This window comes from Takifugu flavidus, chromosome 19, assembly GCF_003711565.1.
Source record: "Takifugu flavidus isolate HTHZ2018 chromosome 19, ASM371156v2, whole genome shotgun sequence".
NCBI classification, from domain to species: Eukaryota; Metazoa; Chordata; class Actinopteri; order Tetraodontiformes; family Tetraodontidae; genus Takifugu; species Takifugu flavidus.
The window spans coordinates 10,835,196-10,854,114 of NC_079538.1; the positions used below are offsets into that span (position 1 = coordinate 10,835,196).

At 40.7% G+C, this 18,919-nt stretch overlaps 1 protein-coding gene across 2 annotated transcripts in view; it reads right to left on the bottom strand.

Annotated features, from left to right (window-relative positions):
- The window catches only part of atad2b (ATPase family AAA domain containing 2B), a 37,385-nt gene that overhangs the window by 11,608 nt on the left and 6,858 nt on the right, over positions 1-18,919 (bottom strand). For both annotated transcript variants that reach the window (XM_057017734.1, XM_057017733.1), the window contains exons 15-25: positions 18,417-18,507; positions 17,983-18,294; positions 17,538-17,688; positions 16,787-16,973; positions 16,485-16,670; positions 13,709-13,844; positions 12,604-12,797; positions 12,372-12,531; positions 10,784-10,906; positions 8,961-9,089; positions 11-709 (exon numbers count right to left, since the gene is read on the bottom strand). In XM_057017734.1, the coding sequence (XP_056873714.1) occupies positions 11-709; positions 8,961-9,089; positions 10,784-10,906; positions 12,372-12,531; positions 12,604-12,797; positions 13,709-13,844; positions 16,485-16,670; positions 16,787-16,973; positions 17,538-17,688; positions 17,983-18,294; positions 18,417-18,507 (2,368 nt within the window). The remainder of the gene's footprint in view (positions 1-10; positions 710-8,960; positions 9,090-10,783; positions 10,907-12,371; positions 12,532-12,603; positions 12,798-13,708; positions 13,845-16,484; positions 16,671-16,786; positions 16,974-17,537; positions 17,689-17,982; positions 18,295-18,416; positions 18,508-18,919) is intronic.

Here is an 18,919-nt window from a genome sequence, read left to right on the forward strand (position 1 = left end):
ATTTTTATACCTTCTTTGTCTTGACCTTCCTCGATATTTCCCGTTGTCTCAATCATATCCTGGGGGAGGTGCTCCTGAGTCGCTTCCCTCTTGTTTGTAGCATTGTGCTCGTCCAGTTCTGGAGTGTTTTTGGAGCCCTCACTGTGTGAAGTACTTTTGACAGCTTCGCTGCTCCCCTTGAGGGTCTGTGAGTCCATGCTGTCCATAGACTCACTTCCATTCACACAGTCCATTTGTGACACCAGGAAACTGTCTGTGTGCTTTGTCTGGGCCTCGGACAGTTCAATTAAGGACTGTGGGTACACCTGTTTCTCCTGGTTATCCCCTTTTACCTCGGCTTGGGAATCGTCATCTAAGCAGTGAAGCTGTCTGGGTGTCTCGCTGTCCTCGCACTCTTTGGATACAGACTCCTCCTTAGATGCTAGTTCTTGTAGCTGCTCATCAGCATTTAGGGTCTGAGCCTCAGCTGCATCTGGGGGCTCGTTGGAGCTCTCCTCCTCTGTGGAGGGTAAATGACCATTTGTCTGGGGGCCGCTGGTATCGCAGGAAGATTCCTCGTCCTGTGTCAAACATGAGTCACTGGGCCCTGTCACTTCCACTTCGGCCTCAGGCTCCTCCTCCTCCCCTGTTCCTTTCTTGTAGCTTTTTTTCTTCCGGATGATGCCACGCCCCCAAGACGGCCGCCGGCGATTTTTTTTTTTAATATGATCTATGAAAAAGAAAAATGCGACAAGGAAGAGAAAAAACATTAAACACTGGCTTTTAAAACACTGAAGCGAAATGAAACCAAAAACCTGTTCTAAGAATGTAATAAAAAAGTGAAGACAAGCAAGCAATATGCCCGATGTAGTTAAAATTTACTTCTTTTTGTGATCTTCTCAGCGGAGCTATAATAATATATTCAGTGAATTTTATGTTACGGTACATCTTTCTCAGAAAATGAAGTACCGTAGTCATTTTCCTGCCTTGTCCTCGTCATTAAAGGTGGTTTATTGTGACTGTCAGCCTTTATTGTCATTTATCTTGACAATTAATGGAGTAATCATTCAGACCATAAAGACGACAACACACAATATCCAAAAAACCCCACATGGACTCTTCCCTACGTTGCTCTAAGAAGGTTGGTAATAAAGATGTTGAGTTTTCTCTTTTATTGTATTCCACTGTGACCGCATCAGCTCTAAATTACATTTCAATTGTCGTTTGGGTGAACGTGGAGACAATATCTTATTACATTTTTCCAGAAAAAAGGAAGTATTTGTTAAAACCTTAATAAATGGAATGTATTTAAGGGGAGGCAAATATCTGACCCCCATCACAACTGCTCGCATCCAGCACAATGATTACATTGCAGTTTTTCCCATTTCTGGAATGAAGTGCTGCCTGCCGAATTTCACCACACACCAAATAAAGTGTAAAGAGTTACATGACGCATGGATGGATATATTTCAAAAAACACAAGCCCGGAGACTGGAAAATAGCAGCACAGCATAAGAAAATGATTCAAATACCCAGGAAATGCTGTATTTCCGAATCTTAAAGGCAGTGCCTGCATTTGCTGGGTTTCTGCAGGAAGGCTGAGATTTCTTGGGCGTGAACGCATATAGGAAAGATGCTCTCTGTCGCCATTTGTCTCCTCTGGACAGAAGGCTCAAATATAAAAAAGTATCAGTGAGTCAGCCATACCAGAGACTGTTGAAAGCTTTTGAAATTGATTTCCTGCTCTGAGCTTTACTTGCATTTGCTTTCCTTTCTCGTACACAACAAAGTAAAGACAAACTTCAGCAGAGTCAGATTTTTCTAACCGCACAGCAGCAGACACGAACGGTTCATATCTCGGGGAACAGGATCTCAAAGGGGTCAGCTATCACTATCCAAGCTATGAAGCATCCTCCTAAGGGAAGAGAAGGTGAGACAGAATGGCAGCAAATGACTTATAGTCATAGTCAGCTTTTAAATAATGCATGAAAAGTGCTGGAGCATGAACAGCCTACTGTGGAGGGAAGCTGTGCCAATGGGAGGAAGGAGGAATAGAAACAGAGCACTTTGTATTAATTAAAAGTTCCAAACCCATGCAAAATGCAGGCTTTGGAAGGAACGTTTTAACTTGACATCAAGCACACGTGTCATAAGTGCCGAGTGTCTGAGAGCCAGCGAGGGAGAATGTCTGTAGATGTATTTTTATAATTACAGCGCTTTGAGGGGCAAAATCAAATAGCTTAAAAGGAGAAATTGTCCTGTAAAATCTGAAGATGTTGAATAAAACCTCTAGATACTCACAGAAGGGTTAAATGGAAGGTGAAAAACACACAATTATACAACCATGACAAAAGTGTTTTAAGCCATTGTGAAGTTTGGTGGCTTGCTAGTCGATCGCTAATGTATGAGCAAGCTGCGACTGCTGCCACCTCTTTCCAAATGTCCTGGTTTCGACTAGGACACGTGTAAATGTGTCACAACTGTCCTGTCACACTGCTATTCCATGTTCATTACAAATTTATCCAAACACTGAATCCGCAATGTACCTACCACCATTGCTGGCAGAACACGCACCCTCATTACACCTCAGATGTTAACACAAAACAGAACAATGAGCCTTAATGTGTCCATTCCAGAGTCACAAAGCCTCACAATAATTCTCTAAATGGAGAAGTTGGCATTTCAAAAGCTTGTTCTTTATGTTACAGTACATCTGATGGGTTGCAATTTGCATGTGACCATTTCGTTTATTAACCTGTTATGACACTTCTCACTCCCAATGTGTGAATGAATACCCATAAATATACATCTCACTGCATTAATGCTAATCATTTCACGGTAGGACAAGAGAAGACTTAAAATCAGTGTTGCATCTGAGTGAGCAGGTGCGTTTGCAGGCAAGCGTGAACACACACTGCGGAATTGGGCAGTAAAGGTCAGAAATCAAACCCAGAGCAGGCAGGAGCAGGATGAGAGGGGTGGTGTCGTGCAGTTCTCTGCATCCAAATGCCTGTGGACCACGATCAAAGCAGCATATAGGCTAGAGGTGCAGAGACTCACTTTTTCATGATTTTGAGAGTCTTGGATTTTGAGTTGTGTTATTGTATTAACAGCAAAACTGCTTCTCAAAAGTATTTCCTGTTAAATTAAGGTGTCTTTTACATGTTTTAATTATTTTCTTTTTTCTAAATTAAAAGGAACAGACTAACATATTAAATACCCATTCTAAAAGTCATTTTAATGGCATCGATATATATTTTTAAAGGGGTCTTTTATGCCTTCCTTGCATTGAAATAATAAAGATACTGGAATTTTTGCATCTGTGTTCACACATAAATGCTTAATATACATTATTTTGGTGTATATTAAGCAAGTGTGAGCGAGTCTATTCCATTTTATTTTCCCCAGTCTGACTAAACTCATTCCTCTTTGTTCTTTATCTGAATCATCCCACTGAGCTGTAATTAACACAACACAAAGGCTGGATTTCCCTCCCATGACTGCCGAACAAATTGCAATTCAACAGTTGCTGATGACTTAAATTTCCAATCGTTAATTTTAGACTATCTTAAAAAATTTGACATATTGTCAAATCAATAACACATCCTTTCAAAGAGATTACCTAAATTATAGTGATGCATGACTATTTTTTTTTCACTTTTCAGCTATTTTTTGGCAGATTTTTAAAGTCGTTTTAATTTTTAAACGAATTCAGTTATAAATATATGTTCATATGTTTGTCTTCATTTTAATAGTAAATGTCATTTCATATTTTCACCTCTTCCTATATGGAAACACAAAAGTAGCGGCAGCAAGAACACTTTATTTTAAAAAAAATTTAACAAACGAGTAACAAAAGATTGCAAAAGAAAAGAGGGAAAAGAAGATGACAGAGAGCCCAGCATTTACTAGGTGATAGAAGGAATGCAGGCATTTTTCTCCTGATGTGGCACTTCACACTGACACTTAATGAAATGTCGGGATCAATAAATGATCCCGATCTTGCTTGGTGTAATGAAGGAAATCCGTCACTTCTCTCTGCTGTCCCTCCCTCTGCACCTTCCCCACACAGATTCAACTCTCCTTGTTATGTCTAACACTAGAATCCAGCCTCAGGAGTGACCCCACCTCAAATGTTTCAAAAGATTAGAATCCAATGTAGCTAATTCACACATGTGCACTGTGTGTGTCTCAAAAGCACCCCAACAAAAGGATCCATTTCATGACTTGCACAGTAATATCAACAAAGAGGAAAAAACAGTCTCATAGTGCAAGAAGTGAGGATATAAATCAGTCAGAGCAGCCTTCTCTTTGTCCTTCCTCTCTCTGTTGTTCAGTAAATGGCCGATGGGATGGCATTTCTTACAGTGTTCTCTTCGTAGATGACAGATATGGCCTAATGCACCAGCAGCTTCGAGTACTGTTCAAGATGTCAAGCTACACAAACACAGTATGAAAGCCTTGCGGGAGAAAAGTCTGTCGCCCGCAGCATAAACATGCACGGAGACCATCTTGGTGGCACAAACGACGCGCGCCGGTTCATTTAGTTCAGCAGTCTTTCTGGAAGACGGCATGAAAGCGGACGGTTTGAAATGTTCCGGCTGATTTTGACAGAAGAAAAAAAAATTAAATACTGCTTTTCCAAATACTACAAGTTTTTCCTCAAACTATATACAGTTCACTTTGCTGTTCAAATGCTTGCTGCCCCCCCAAAAATATCACTTTGAACATAGCAGTAGGGCTTTTGAGGGATTTTCTGCAGCAGGAAAACTTCATAATTCTATTCCTCCCACACTTATCTTAATTATGTTTCAAAACTTTTTTCATAACTTTAAACCTATTTTTCATGGTGTAATAAAGAGCGGAGATTTGAGAATAATTTCTTCAAGCGTGCAAACCCCACATTAAGTTAGGAAATCCAAATTTTATTAAAACTAAATTTTAACAACCAGATTCTGCATATATTACCATACATCACATGCTAGAGTGGAAGGAGCGGACTTCATATACATTTCTACAAAGACCCAAAGTTGCTGCTGCGGGAGAATACAGCCATGTTAATTTTGATGGTGCCATTATAGTTCAAAAACAAAATCTTTAAAGAGGCTTACAGTTTTGATCATACAGAGGTTTAGGCATCAGTACTCTCTGCTCGCCAACATCATAAACCTTGTATTTGTGGTCTTTCCAGTCTATCAAGTAGGCCACAAAGTCCAAAAGACAATTTAGAACACACCATAAGAAAAATCTATAAAACATTTTAACGAATCACCCACCAACACATCATAACAGAGCAAAGTGTTCCAGTCAATTACAACATATCAGAATCAAACAAAGAAAAGGAAAGCAGCCCATTAGGCTGCGTGGTGTTTACGAGTTTTTGATGTTTGCTGAAATTGAGTAATTGACTGCATTATGGCAAAAAAACAAAGGATAAAAGCCAGAGGGGCCTTGTATAATTTAGCAACTGCAGTAGATAATGAGATGCTGATCTGTTATTTAGTGTGGGAAGAAGACTGAAAAAGAGAGTTTTCCCTGTCCTGAAAGAGTATCGCACTGTGTGAAATTTTCCTCAGGAAAAACCCCATAAACCTTAGAAAAGTGTCATAATGAATGTGTCACTTGAGGTCAAACTATAATGAAGCACTGGTAGTAATAAAGATTGAGGAAAGGCTATACAACTTTAAAAACAGACATGCAGTGGAGTCTGGGGTAAAACACTTTTCTTCTCCCTCTCTTTCAACTTTCTAACACCCACAGGCTGCACAGCTTGTTGTCACAAAACACACTCAATCATTCCGATGCAACTCCTCACTGTCATTTGTTGCAGGCAGAATAGTAAGCTATTTTGAAGCATGTGCCATCTTTCTTCATCTAAATCACAATGAGAAAACCCTTGTGAAGAAAATCATCAGCCAAAATTCACCCACAGTAGCAACTGTTTGCAGAAATCTGTATACAGTGGATGAATGTTCGGTGACACTAATACTGATCTCGGCTCATCTGAGCCCAGAAACAATAAACGGAAGCAAGAGAAATCATAGATGATTCATTTCACGCTTGGTGCAACAATGATCCGAGAGGCATCTGTGCCCAGAAAATGGCAGCTTAAGCTCAGCACTTATTTGCTTGCTTATTTACTTATTTGCCTGCTTTGCATGGATTTTATTAGTGGACGCTTTGGGCTTTGAAAATGCGCTAGTCAATATTGCTTTCTCCCGCTATTCAATAAGAAGCTTCAGGAAACTCCTTGTCCACTTTAAATTCTTAATAATAATTCTGGGGCTTTGCTATCAAAGGAGACATTTTGTGTTTAAGTACACAACTTGTTTGTGGTGATTGACCATGTATTGCATCCGTTGCACAGAATTCAACCTGTATTAGACAAAACCAGAGGTGATGCCTATATATTGACAATTAATTTCATGAATGTTGCAATTAAAACAAGAAAATAGCAACCAGCAAACCTTTGAACATAAGGAGGTGCTACATAATAAAGGTAGTATCACCCTTCACCTCAATGTGACAATCACAATGTCTGTTAAGTAATGTGACACTTGTCCTTTCCTTCTCGGTAAAACGTTCCAGCCATCCACTCGAAAGCAATAATTATTTCCGCCTGATGTACAAGGCAGTTTTGGTATTTACTATGACATTAAATGTCTCAAGGTCTTGTGATGAATGGACAGCAGCAATGACAACAAGGGATGTATACCTTCATGTGAGATACAACAGAATAAGAGTGGGAAAATGAATGCAGCATGGTTGATACTGCCTTGGACACCTTGAAGGACGCGTTGTGCGTGGTGAAGCTGCACCATTATTAGGATTTTTCCACTTACGGTTCAACAATCTTGTCAAGTTGTAATGGAAAACACTGAGTGAACCTAAATGACAGGTCAAAAAAGTTAAGCCAAACAGTTGTCTCTTTGTGTCTGTATTTGTAGAAACCATACAAGCGCAAGGCTCAATTATAAATGAACGCAAGACACTCTGCATGAACTAGATCACTGACGTGATGAACTGTGCATGAACCTGGGGGCTGTGGCCCAGGTAATGTACCTCGGGTTTTCAGCACCTCCTGGGAAAGATTGGCGGAGGAATGGAGGTGGGAAGTAGAGAACACTCATGAGACTGAGGTAGGAAAGGAAACGACAGAGCCATCCATATCAGCTAATGGAAAGTATAACGTCCAGTTTTCTTGTGCATTAGCAGTAGAAAGGTGTCCCCCATCCGGACAGAGACTGCAGCTTCCCTCGCAAACCAGATATCAATAACTGGGCTTTTAAGGTGCCATATTTTACCACCTGCTTTAGAAATGTCCTTAGCCATCCTGGATGTGTCCATATAGGTTTTTTCATGGTTTTAAATTGCACAACTCACCCCTGCCACTACCCTCAATACTGTATCAGAGCCAGGTCTCCTCTCTAGGTCAACAGGAAATATAAGGAAGGAGATGTAGAGGTGGTGTAGATAAAGACCCTGTAGAATTGCAGATACCAAAAAATAGTAAGATAGACCAGCCCTGCAGGTATTATCTAGGATTCCTTTACCCTCTATGACTTCTTCTGACTTTCTAGAGGTTAAAGTGAATGTTACAAAACCCCACAATAAGTGAATGGGTGAAAGTCGTTAGACTTTTTTTCCCCAAAAAATAAAAAGCACTCTCCGAGAGCTGTTTCTTACCTTCAAACGCGACTAACCCCATAATCAATTAGCCTAATAGCTGCCTTGCTGGGGTGCTCCAGGTGAGAACTGGCTGCCGATGTCACAAATTAATCAACTGCGTTAGCCTAATTAATTAAGCCTCTGGTGGAAGCTGATAACGACTCTCAGAAGAGCATCTAAGTTTGTGGTCCGGAGCTGTGACATTTGGCTTTATAGATAACAACTCGTGCGAAAAGAAGCATATGCTGCGCTGATGCTGGCTGTCACCCTTAAATGGCAGCGGATTAAACAAATATTCAAAAAGCTTATTAAAATTACACTCTTTTTCTTCTGTGCTTTTGTTTCACAATGTTATCGGCGTGTGAGTAACCGTTTTCTTTACTGAAGCAGGATGGGATCAATTCATCTTGAAATTTAGGATATATTAAGTGGAGCTCTGGAGTGAGTCTATTTGCCGACCCACTAGCCAAAAATAACCCTTAGATAGCTCCATTAGTTCATCCTAGAGTGAATTATTCAAGGCGATAAATGAATATATCTGAATATTACATGTTCATTAAAATATTACTTCTAAATTAGGGGTACATGATAAACTGCCTTGTGTGGGTGAAACTTAAATATGCCTGAAGTCACCAGTCAGCAGTGTTTATAGTGGCCAGCAAAGGTTTCCTGATAACCCCATACATTTTCCCAAACAGCATCCATTTCATTCAGGAGAGATAAGCACCACCTTGTGTTGGTTAAATGTACAACAACCTTTGCTACAAGGAGCAGGGTTCACATCTGTCGGTCCTGTCTGGATTCTCAGCATCTGCTAAAGATGGTGCTTTCTTTTTTTTCCTCCCCCCAACCCTTGATGTTTCTGGAAGCTACAGGGCATTTTTGCCGATTACATTCAAAACCAGCTTACCTCAGATTCATTCAGGTAACAGCCTCATTAGTCTACCCCCTGCCCATACTTGGCCCAACTATCACCCTTAGGCACCTGCCATTTGCCACAGGTGGGCATGTAATTGCTCTGTGGCGTGGTCATGTTCTGAATGGTTAGGAGAGAACAGCCTCTCTAATGAGGCTGCTCAGTGTGTTGCTTCTGCACTGCTGAGAACTGCATGTGTATGTCTGAACAGACAGCTGTGCGGCCTAGCGTACATTGGTATGCTGTTGTCACACACACAACTGTCTGCTGCGTCAGAGGCCGAAAAAAGGGAGGAATGACAGTTAGCTCGAACCCATGATAATAAGATAAGAAATGTTTTTGCCTTTGTTTGAGTAGGAAGCTCAACTACACAAGTTCAGTAAGTTTGAATACTCACTTGTGGTGTACTGCCTGTGAAGGACCTCCCCTTGGGTCTTGATCCTGATCTGCTCCTCTCCTGGAGTTTGGGGCTTTTTGGGTGCCACTGTAGTCAATGCTGGCGTTAGTTGTACCGGGGTTTGGATATCTGCAATGATCATAGAGTCAGTGTTATTAAAAAAGACAATGTCCTATTATAGGTGGACTCCCATGATAATGGTACTGCCAGACATTTCATTTTGATGTGGAAATTGCAGGTGAAATAGCCACAGCAGGAACCAAGAAAGATAAGGTAGTAATCATTTTATGGATGCATTACCCAACACCCTCCAGGTTTTCTGTGGCTACACGTTGAGTTGGAATAACTGACGACAGACTACGAAAATGTTCATCTTTTAATAGATCTAGTGTAATGCAAAAAAGGTGGCCTGGGGATTTAAAATGAAGAAAGGGAATAGCTACATATATGTCACATGATCACATGTAATCACCCTATATACATTCACATTTAAACTTCGAGCGTGTTGTGAATAAAAACTAGACAAACTGTGACTTTCACCCTTTAAAAATGAGGCATTTCCATATGTGACAAGTGATATTTAGGTTTTAGGCCAAATTCATTGTAGTGCTTCTCATCTGTCCATGAGCAAGAAAAATCCCTGCAGATGCACTGGAGGGTTTAAATAATACTGCACTAAGCTAATTGATAGTTTTATAGGAGAACCTTGACTGCAGGATAAAATATTTACACTTCTGTATTCCTCCTCTTAGGCAGTTGACTTCTGCTTCTGCAATATTCATTTGGCATCCAGTGCTTTTAGTTGCTAAAAGAAGAACTACTATGAAAAAGTAAAAGGAACTTCTGAAAACTGCTTCTTCTTTGACTACTGCATGAGTCAGCTTGGTACTTAATTCAGAAGTCAGTGGGTCCTCAAGGTACAAGGCTGTGCATATTGTAGATAAGTACTTGTTGCTTTCATAGGATTTGTTTTTTCTTTAAAACAAACCTAGAAAAGGTAAAATGAATCAATGAATAACAGAAAAAAATAATATTCATTACATGTCATATTGCAGCTTTAAAAGAAGTGAAACGTCCATAGAGAAATTCAGCTTTTAGGTGGTCAAACTTTTGAAAACTAATGTTTCTTACTGGCACCAGCAGGAGATCATTTTAAACCACAGTGAAGCCAAGAATGCTAACGGAGGTATGTCCTATCAAGCTCTACTGGAAATCATGTTATTTACCATGAATATCATGTTTCCAGAGCATTCTTGTCATGGCTACAATCATCCATAACCTCTACTTTGATGGCAAGAGGTTGCAACAGAATCCTCAGAAGTGTCTGTGTTCAATATCAGTGCTCAAATTAGTCAGCCTCTATGAAAAGTTAGGTGTATGGTTTAACTGTGTACAACTGTAATTTAGACTCGAACTAGATCCCCTTCGCAGTGCTTGGGGCTGTTTGGTGAGTGTACAGATGCAGAGTGCTGGACAGATATTAGTACAGAAAGTACTGTCTGGAACACTGCAGCCTCAGGCAGCGCTTCTTCTGTTCCGTCATCCACATTAAAAACTGTCTATTCCATCAAGCAATATCAGACTACCCAACAGAATTTCCCCCTAGAACCGTGTTATTCACTGCGGTTAAAATCAATAAAAAAAACAACTTTAAAAACCAAATAAAGATCCATACAGTCAGAATGGACGAGGCAGTTTTATTTTTCTGCTTAAGAAGTAATATACCCCTATGAATTAATACATGTTCTAATTAAGAACATGTTGGATCCTGCACAGGCTTATTAAGAGGATGGGAAAAACCTTCTTTCATTGGATTTCCTTACCTCTCTTCTTGCGCGCCTCCTTGATTTCTTCGCACATGCGGTCAAACTCGGGGTCCAGCTCGGCAGCAAAGATAGCATGGGCTGTGTCCTTTAGACTACAGGCTCGGTGTCTGATGACTTTGTCTGCAACACCACAGAAAGAATAGTGTGTCACAAGCCACAACACTTGCTTTCTGCCTGCATGATTGTAACTGTACTCTTTGCCACAGTAGAGGTGTATTAATTGACAGTCGGTGCTGTGGAAGGGGAGTTCCCTGTGTCCATGAGAACAGGGACTGGAGCACTTTCTCACAGTTTGGGCACAATGATAGCTAGTATTTGGTGAGAAAGTAAGATGTGAAGGATTACCGCTTCACAGGATCCCCACTTCTCCCAATTAATACACATTGGATACACGTCTCCATGCAATATCAAACATTGTTTTAACGTAGTTCTACACCTCCACGACTTACATTCCTTTTTCCCCTTCACTGTACCACTGCATCATTATATCCTCTCTTTTCCCTGCAACCATAGAGGGGAAAATAAAAAAAAGCTGAGCTGAAGAGGCAGGCTGAAAGCATAGCCACTGTAAACAGGCACTCTCTCATTATGGCAGCCAGGGGGAGAGCGGTTCAGGCAGAGAGTGGTAGAGGGTCACAATCTGCCAGCTTCCTCCGTCTAATTAGAGGATTGCTGGCCTAATTGCAATAGAGGCAATTTGTGCCTGTGCGTGACTTTGTGTGTAATCATGCACTGTTTTATTGACAGTATGTTTGCATGAATGTGCATTAAAAGGGCAAAAATGTATGTTGGTAAAATGGTGTGAAAGGCTGGTAGGGATGACAGACGTTCATCAGCACCCTTACAAAACTTGCCTAACATCCCAATTTACAAGCAGCAGGAACGTGACAACAAACTGACACGCTCACAGAACACTGTTAATTCCTTTTCTAGAACAAGGATTGTCTATGGCACTCATATTCAAACGTAAAACGATATGCGATATAAATAAAGCTGATTAAAACAAGCTTATGGGAAAGCGGTCAAAGTAAAAAAAAAAACCAACATATAAACGTAGTATGAAGGACACAGGAACAGACCACAGGGAGATAATGAGGTTGTTTCCCAGGACTTTGTGAAGTACAGCAGAACTTTGCCAGAGGTGTAATTGGGCAAGCCTTCAACTGTATTCCCTTGACCAAACACCGCTAAGCAGACAAGAAGCTATTGTTATTCTTCTTTACTAAACAATCTAATTGCATTTTCTCCTGTACTGTATCATTTGCTGTCCTTACACCTTCACCTGGAAAGACAGGCATGACTTATTCATTTGGGGTGGTAGACTACAGCTCCCATTAGTTTAGACACCCAACTCTTGTGAGTTAATGGTGCAGTTTTAAAAAATTAAAATGACTGGATAACCAATTTCAACAAGCTATTTACTGTTTTAACCATAAAAGTTTTAAAAAGGATTTAAAATGAGCATGAAAAATGTGTGTTTTTCAGTGCACAATTCAGAAAGGAAAGAAAACAAATAGTTTGGTAGTAATCAAGACTATACATATGCGAGTTTGTGTATTTACATTAAAATAATTTTCCTCCTCACCTCCAGGATCCTTGTCAGGATTGTATTCCAATGCATTATTGCAAATTAGGTCAATATCCACGAGGAAGTCTTTTGCAGTTAGGTACTGGTGGGTGTCAATCTTTGTCATGGCGGTTGAAAGGTCCATAGGTTGCCGAATGACTTCCAGGTAGTCTGACACCTGAAATGTGCATTGAAATAAAGTCAACTGCCAGCACATCTTGGAATTTTGTGTGGTTAATTCTTTTCATACCTCCTCAATATCAACTGGTTTGCTAAAGATGTTAAAACGCTTGTCAGTAGCCAGGCGCTTGGTTACATCCCTGAGAAAGAGCCTGAGCTCTCGCAGTATGTTCTCCTCCTGTTCAGCTAGGCGGCGCTGTTCCTCTGCTGATAGCACTCTGGACCCTGAATCTTCAGCCACTGGCAGTATTTCTCTACACCTCTCTTTAGGGATATCAGCAACAAAAGTCAGAAACAAAGACACAAGTGCAATTATGGTATAAATCCTGACACAATGCTTCAACAGGAAACACATTAAAGAGGAAGCAAATGAAATAAAATTATTTTGTGCATTCATCTCCAGCAGCATGTTACTACACAAAGCACATGGATCACATTACAAATGTGATGTATAGATAAAATGGTTAAAAGTGATGCTTTTACACTTCTCTCTCTCTGAACATCAGTTCAGATATGCTTGTGTGGGGAAAAACAGGCCTTGGGATTCCTGCAGCTGATGAAAACAATACAGCTACATTCCTTCCCACACGGCGGACTTGAAATACAGTATGAAACAGCCTCTGGCCACTGACACAGTGATGAAGCGAGGAAGGCGAGCAGATATCTTCCCTCGCCCTCCCGAGACACAAGTCCTTGCCCAAGGCATTTGCTGATATCATTAGGAGAGTTCCCCAGAACCTAGGCCCACTTCACTGAACGAGCAAAAACAACAAAAAAAGATTCTAAGTTGGAATAATAGTGCCTGGGCCCTCTCACAATTAGTCTCCTTGCTCTTCTGACCAGCCCCCTGCTGGATGTCAGACTGCTGTCTTAGGACCCCTGAAGGGAACCAGGCAGTTAAAGCAGGAGACCCCTACCTTACATCAGTGAGGAAAGTGGGCATGAGCAGTGGGTGATACTTCCATTTGAAGGTTTAAAGCAATATTTCTCTTATATTTAACCAGAATAGAGAGGTTGAGGATCAGTGAAGACTACAGCAATGGTAGGTAGCGGAGGATGAGGGAGTCTGCCACAATTTTAGAATTATAGATGTGGATGTACTGATTTTGATTGGTTGAGGACAGAGAAATAGACATAAAATTGATATGCTTTATATAATGAATAATAATAATTACCTGTGTGTCTGTGGCGCGGTGGAGCCCTTGCTGCTTGAACCAGAAGCAATTCAGAGAAGAAGCTCCTCCTGTCCTCTTCTCCAGGAGGGCACAAAGTCACCACCTCCCCATAGCTCCTCTGGAACATGCTCTTCACCTACATTCACCAGAATTGCCAAGTGTGAACCATAAAAGGTCCCGAGAGTGTTCTGTGTGTTATACATTATATTAAACAAGAAAACATAATGAAAAAGAAATTTTTATACATTCTTTTGTAAGCTGACTGAAACCTGCTTGGTTTGTCATAAGCCGACTGACAATGTTACACGTAGTTCTCACAAGATTCATGCGCACTAGAAAGTTTAGAAAGTACTAACAGAGAAAGACAAAAGCTGTTTATCTATATTCTGGCTATGGGGAGGCTTTAAGAATCGCTGTCCCTTCAATAATGGAACTCTAGACTGCTCTTGACAGTAAGCCCTGCTGCTGACTAAGCACTTTTATACCCAATCTGTCTCTCCCATCGACCCTCTCCTTTGCCAATGACATGTTTGTGTTCCCTTTCTTTCTGCACTACTTTTCTTATTCCTCTCAAGATTTTACAGTCTTCTCAGAAGAGAGGGAAAAAAAGTGATAAAAAGCACCGAGAAGCCAATTCCTGTCAAAACAGATGTAGCACACAGCAGGCATTCTAAGTATTTTCATGCTAAGTCTGACTGAGTGTTGACACGGAGGGATCGGAGAGATGAACAGTTAAACGAGGCAGCGGTAGGGGGAAGAGAGCTGATTCTACAAAGAAAAGATGAATGTCTGGCTGGAAAGAACTAATAAAATGTGCATGCCTCCATCAACCAATCAATTCAAGGCCTACAAAACTTGAAACATTTGTCATGACTGACTTTGTAACGTTACGTGTCTGTTCCAATTCACTGAGGAAATCACAAATTTCTATCTTGCAGTTGCATTTTTCTCTGTTGCCATTTACATCAGTAATATGTCACTATTTAGACTAAGATACAATATATTTTGTGCAACTTCTTTTGCATTATCCATTTTTTCTATGAAAAATGTCTCTAAAACTATTGATACTGAACAGCAGGTGAAACAGGGTATAATTTCTTATTCTAATTGCATCTACTTCACTGCTACAATCAGTCCTCCAAGAGGAATTAAATCTATGCAGAGTGAATGGCGGCTGGGAGAATAAAAGAGAACCAGGATAGCCATTTCTGTCAGCTCTGGCTGGGGCGATATGCTGCCTGTTCCCTGCTGAGGTTTAAAGCTGGGACGGCAGCTGTCACTGTGTCTTTTGTGCCAAAGAGTGAACCAACGCTCTGATATAGATAGTGAATTCACTTCAAGCACCAGTGACTCCAGCGTGTTCCTGCTTTGAAAAATTAAAAACAAAACTCCTCCAACGTGACTCCAAACCATCTACTGGGACACTTTTCAAATAGTTAGTGTGATAGTATGAAGGCAATAGAATGGAACATTATCAAACAAGAGACAGCTGCTGAAGAAGTAACCAGTGTAAGATCCTACTCATTTAGTAATTTGTCTGAAAATTATTCATGCCTAAGGCATTAATTCAGTTGGACTGACTACATTATAGTTCTTTACAGGAGTCCACAGAGAGCTCATGCGCACACCTGGATAGTAGAGGAAATGACCGGAGGCCGAACGGCAAGGCATCTGAATCCCTGAATTCATTTATAACATTAATTAATTTAATCATCACACCAAAGTTCTTTATCTTTTATGATGGTTTTTAAAGGTTAACATTTCAATACCTTCAGGATATACGAAGTACCTTTCAAAAAACACATTATTGAATAATACGGTGATTAGGCCCGAGTATTGGGCAATGGTGGGGGGCACTGTTGTTAACAAGGTAAGGATATTACTTAAAAAATATCCAAAACAACAAAAGCATCGTTCCCGTGACCCTGAAAGGGATAAAGCGGTCAAGAAAAGGAAATGAAACAAATAGATAAGAGGCAACTCCTATTCCAGAAGCTAAAGATGAGTACCGTACAAGGGAACTACAGATAAGGAAACATCCTCAAACAAGCTTAAACAATCTGGAGTATAAACAATGCCAAAAGAGCAGCCAGATAGAAGGACACATGGCACAATCTGCAAAGCCATATTGATATGCATGTCCCTGGGTGAAGATACAGGGGTTCCAGGACCCACACCTAATTAAAGTCTTTTTGTTGCCTGACAAGACAAAGACCTATTTCCTCTGGTCCAAAGCAATCAGCCCCTTTCAGACTAGCCCACGGCAAGTGTTCTGACTCAGGTTTAGACTTCACAGAAAGACAAAAGAGTCCAGGAAGCCCAGTGAGCAGTAGATTAAATGACAAAAAAGGAGATGGAGTCAAGGCACATAAAAGCAACAAGAGCAAATAACCTTGACTGTGTAAGACTGGACTAATTTGTGGAGTTCATCATCAACCCCACAAAAACACAGGAAAACAAAACCATTTTTTTTACTCCTTAGTATAAATAATTGTGTGTTCTAGGATCATGAAAAAAATTGCTTTTTTCACAGTAACCTAGTTCATTATTAATGACATGACAGAATTGATATGATGTACAGTAGATTGTCAATACCATAAATTTCTGAAGAATTCATTTTTAAAACTGCTGGCATAAATTTGGCAAACAATTATATCTCTACACACACATCTCTAATGGAAAGTATAAAAATAGATGTGTAACAATTGACCATGTAGTCACTCACCACAATTTCCTAAAAATGTCAACTCAGGTCTCAGGTATGCTGTACTCCTACCTCATCTGGCAGCTGTGAATAGTGGCTCTCAGCAGTAGCAACGATAAGGACAGGGCTAAAAGAGGGCACATCCTGCAGCAAGGTGAGGAACGTGCTCTTCACAGTGTCGCTCACGGTCTCCCACCATTCCGAGACATGCGGCATGAACACAACACTGGGCACGCTCCTGCGTGCTTCGCGGAAAACCTACAACCACATAAAGAGTGTACACAAGCACATATACAAACAAGTTATATTTTTAGAAGTTTAACAGTGGTTCTTTTGTGAAAACATCTGCATTTTTAAACACATCTGTGTGGCACCTGAGCACAGGACTCCTCTGGCGTCTTAGCGCTGATGGAGTACAGGGTGGGCAAATCCAGGCGGTGCACTGGCAGCTTGTCCAAGTGATGCAGCAAGGCAGGAGCCAAATGAGAGGTTTGTCCTGAGCCCGGCGGCCCGGCCAGGAGCAAACGAGGACGATACGCTATGGGCTGTCGGAGAACAGATCTAATGACAGATGACAGTCCGGTTAGTTTTGTTCTTATCCGTTACACAATGAACACTGACAGGCAGCCGCACCATCATTTACAGGGTCACGTCACAGCACAAGTGGGTTTTTTTCCTGCTTTTTTTATTTTCTTCTTGGCAATATTTACATAGACAAAGGCAAATTTCTCTATATTTATTTCCTCATGAGTCATACAGGGAGATAAGATACATGTATTTTTTTTTTCATCCTGGCAAGCCATTACCTCCATCCCCCCCCCCCTCCCCCCAAAAAGAATAGACCTCTGTTATGAAACTAAAATCAATGCTATATGGCATTTTTAAAACAAATACCAGCACATAGCATGCTAATATCAGACTCATTGTGTGTGTGTGTGTGTGTGTGTGTCTCTCTAAAGGTTGACCTTTCCAGCTTTGTCACAGTAATCAAATATTACCCTATCAAATGTTTTAAAGTTATTTAAATTCATGGATCATTACACTAGTAAGTTGTATCTGATAGCAAATAGATACACGATATGATAGACCAGAACTGACAGTGGCGATTTCTTTTCAAACACTCACGAGGTGAAATGAAGGAAGGGTCTGTGTGCTGCTGAAGACGAGAGCTGACTCTCTGGTGATGCAACAGTCTGACTTTCAAAGATGGAAGCAGAGACTTCCTCATTGTCATCATCGCTGTACAAGTCCTCTTCAAATAGTTGATTGTCACCGCCTAGCAGGGAGAGAAAGAAACTGTTTCTACTGCGTTGGTTGGAGAAAGCTGTACGACTGCCGCAAGCAATCTCCCACTGGTCAAGGATAATCTGCTTTTAACATTGTTTTGCTGAGAGGGAGTTGGGTTATTGATGTGAAAACAGAGTGATGGGATCAGGGGATGTTCTACATAAATCACTTTGGCAATGAGCTGGAACAAAGGAAATCTATGATAAAATTCCACAAGTAAACAAACAAGTGAGGCAGGTGAAAGAGTCCATAAATCTTAGCATAAGTATTCTCAAATTCTTACAATGCATGTTGTCCCGGTCAGAAAACTGGGCATGGGGGAAGACTCGGAGCAGAGCTTTGAGCACCAAAGAGAAAGAAGCGGCCAGGAGGGGCCTGAGGGTTGGGGACAGAGCTCGACCTGCGGGTGCCAGGGCTCTCTGGGATGCTGGCACGATTGTCCTCATGGCCTTGATGAAGTCACCAGGTCCCAGGACAATAGAGGTGATATCCAGCTTCAGTTTGACACTGCTGCTGTAGATCTGGGGGTAACGGCGACGTAATGCAACCAAGGCTGCTTCTGTGCAAAGTGCTTTGACGTCAGCACCGCAGTAGCCTGGGAGCAAGACAGGTGCACAAAAATGAGGTCATAGATTTGGACCATTTTAAGCAGTGAAAAAGAATGTTTACACAAAAATTATTTGTTGACACAATTTGGAGAATTTTTCAGAACCTTACCGACACATTTTTCTGCAAGTTCCTCTACAAATGGCTCAGCCAATTTGGGATTCCAATCCCGGGTGTGAATTTCAAAGATGTGCTTTCTGGCCTGAGCAAAAGGATTTAATACACAAATCCACAGTAAATTAAGCACAAAAATTACATAATTGAGAGGTAAAATAGTTATTTTTCTCAATAAATGTGGGAAAAATTAAATTGAAAATAAAAGATAAAGACTCTACTACCAAAAAAAATTCAAATCAAAAATTATTTTAAATAAAATAAAGCAACCATTGAAGCAAATGACCACAGTCACTGTTTTAGGAAGTTCCACCTGCACAACGCATCATTCGGTCCATTGCAATGTCTTCAAGACTCAAGGGCAACAGCTTTCATCATATAATATATTTTTGGTCAAAATTTGAACAGATTGAGCTTTAATACTTAAAATCATCTGATTGCCTGCCAAGTATGTCTCCTACACTACTATAGACTGTATCTTTCAAAGAGACATGATCACA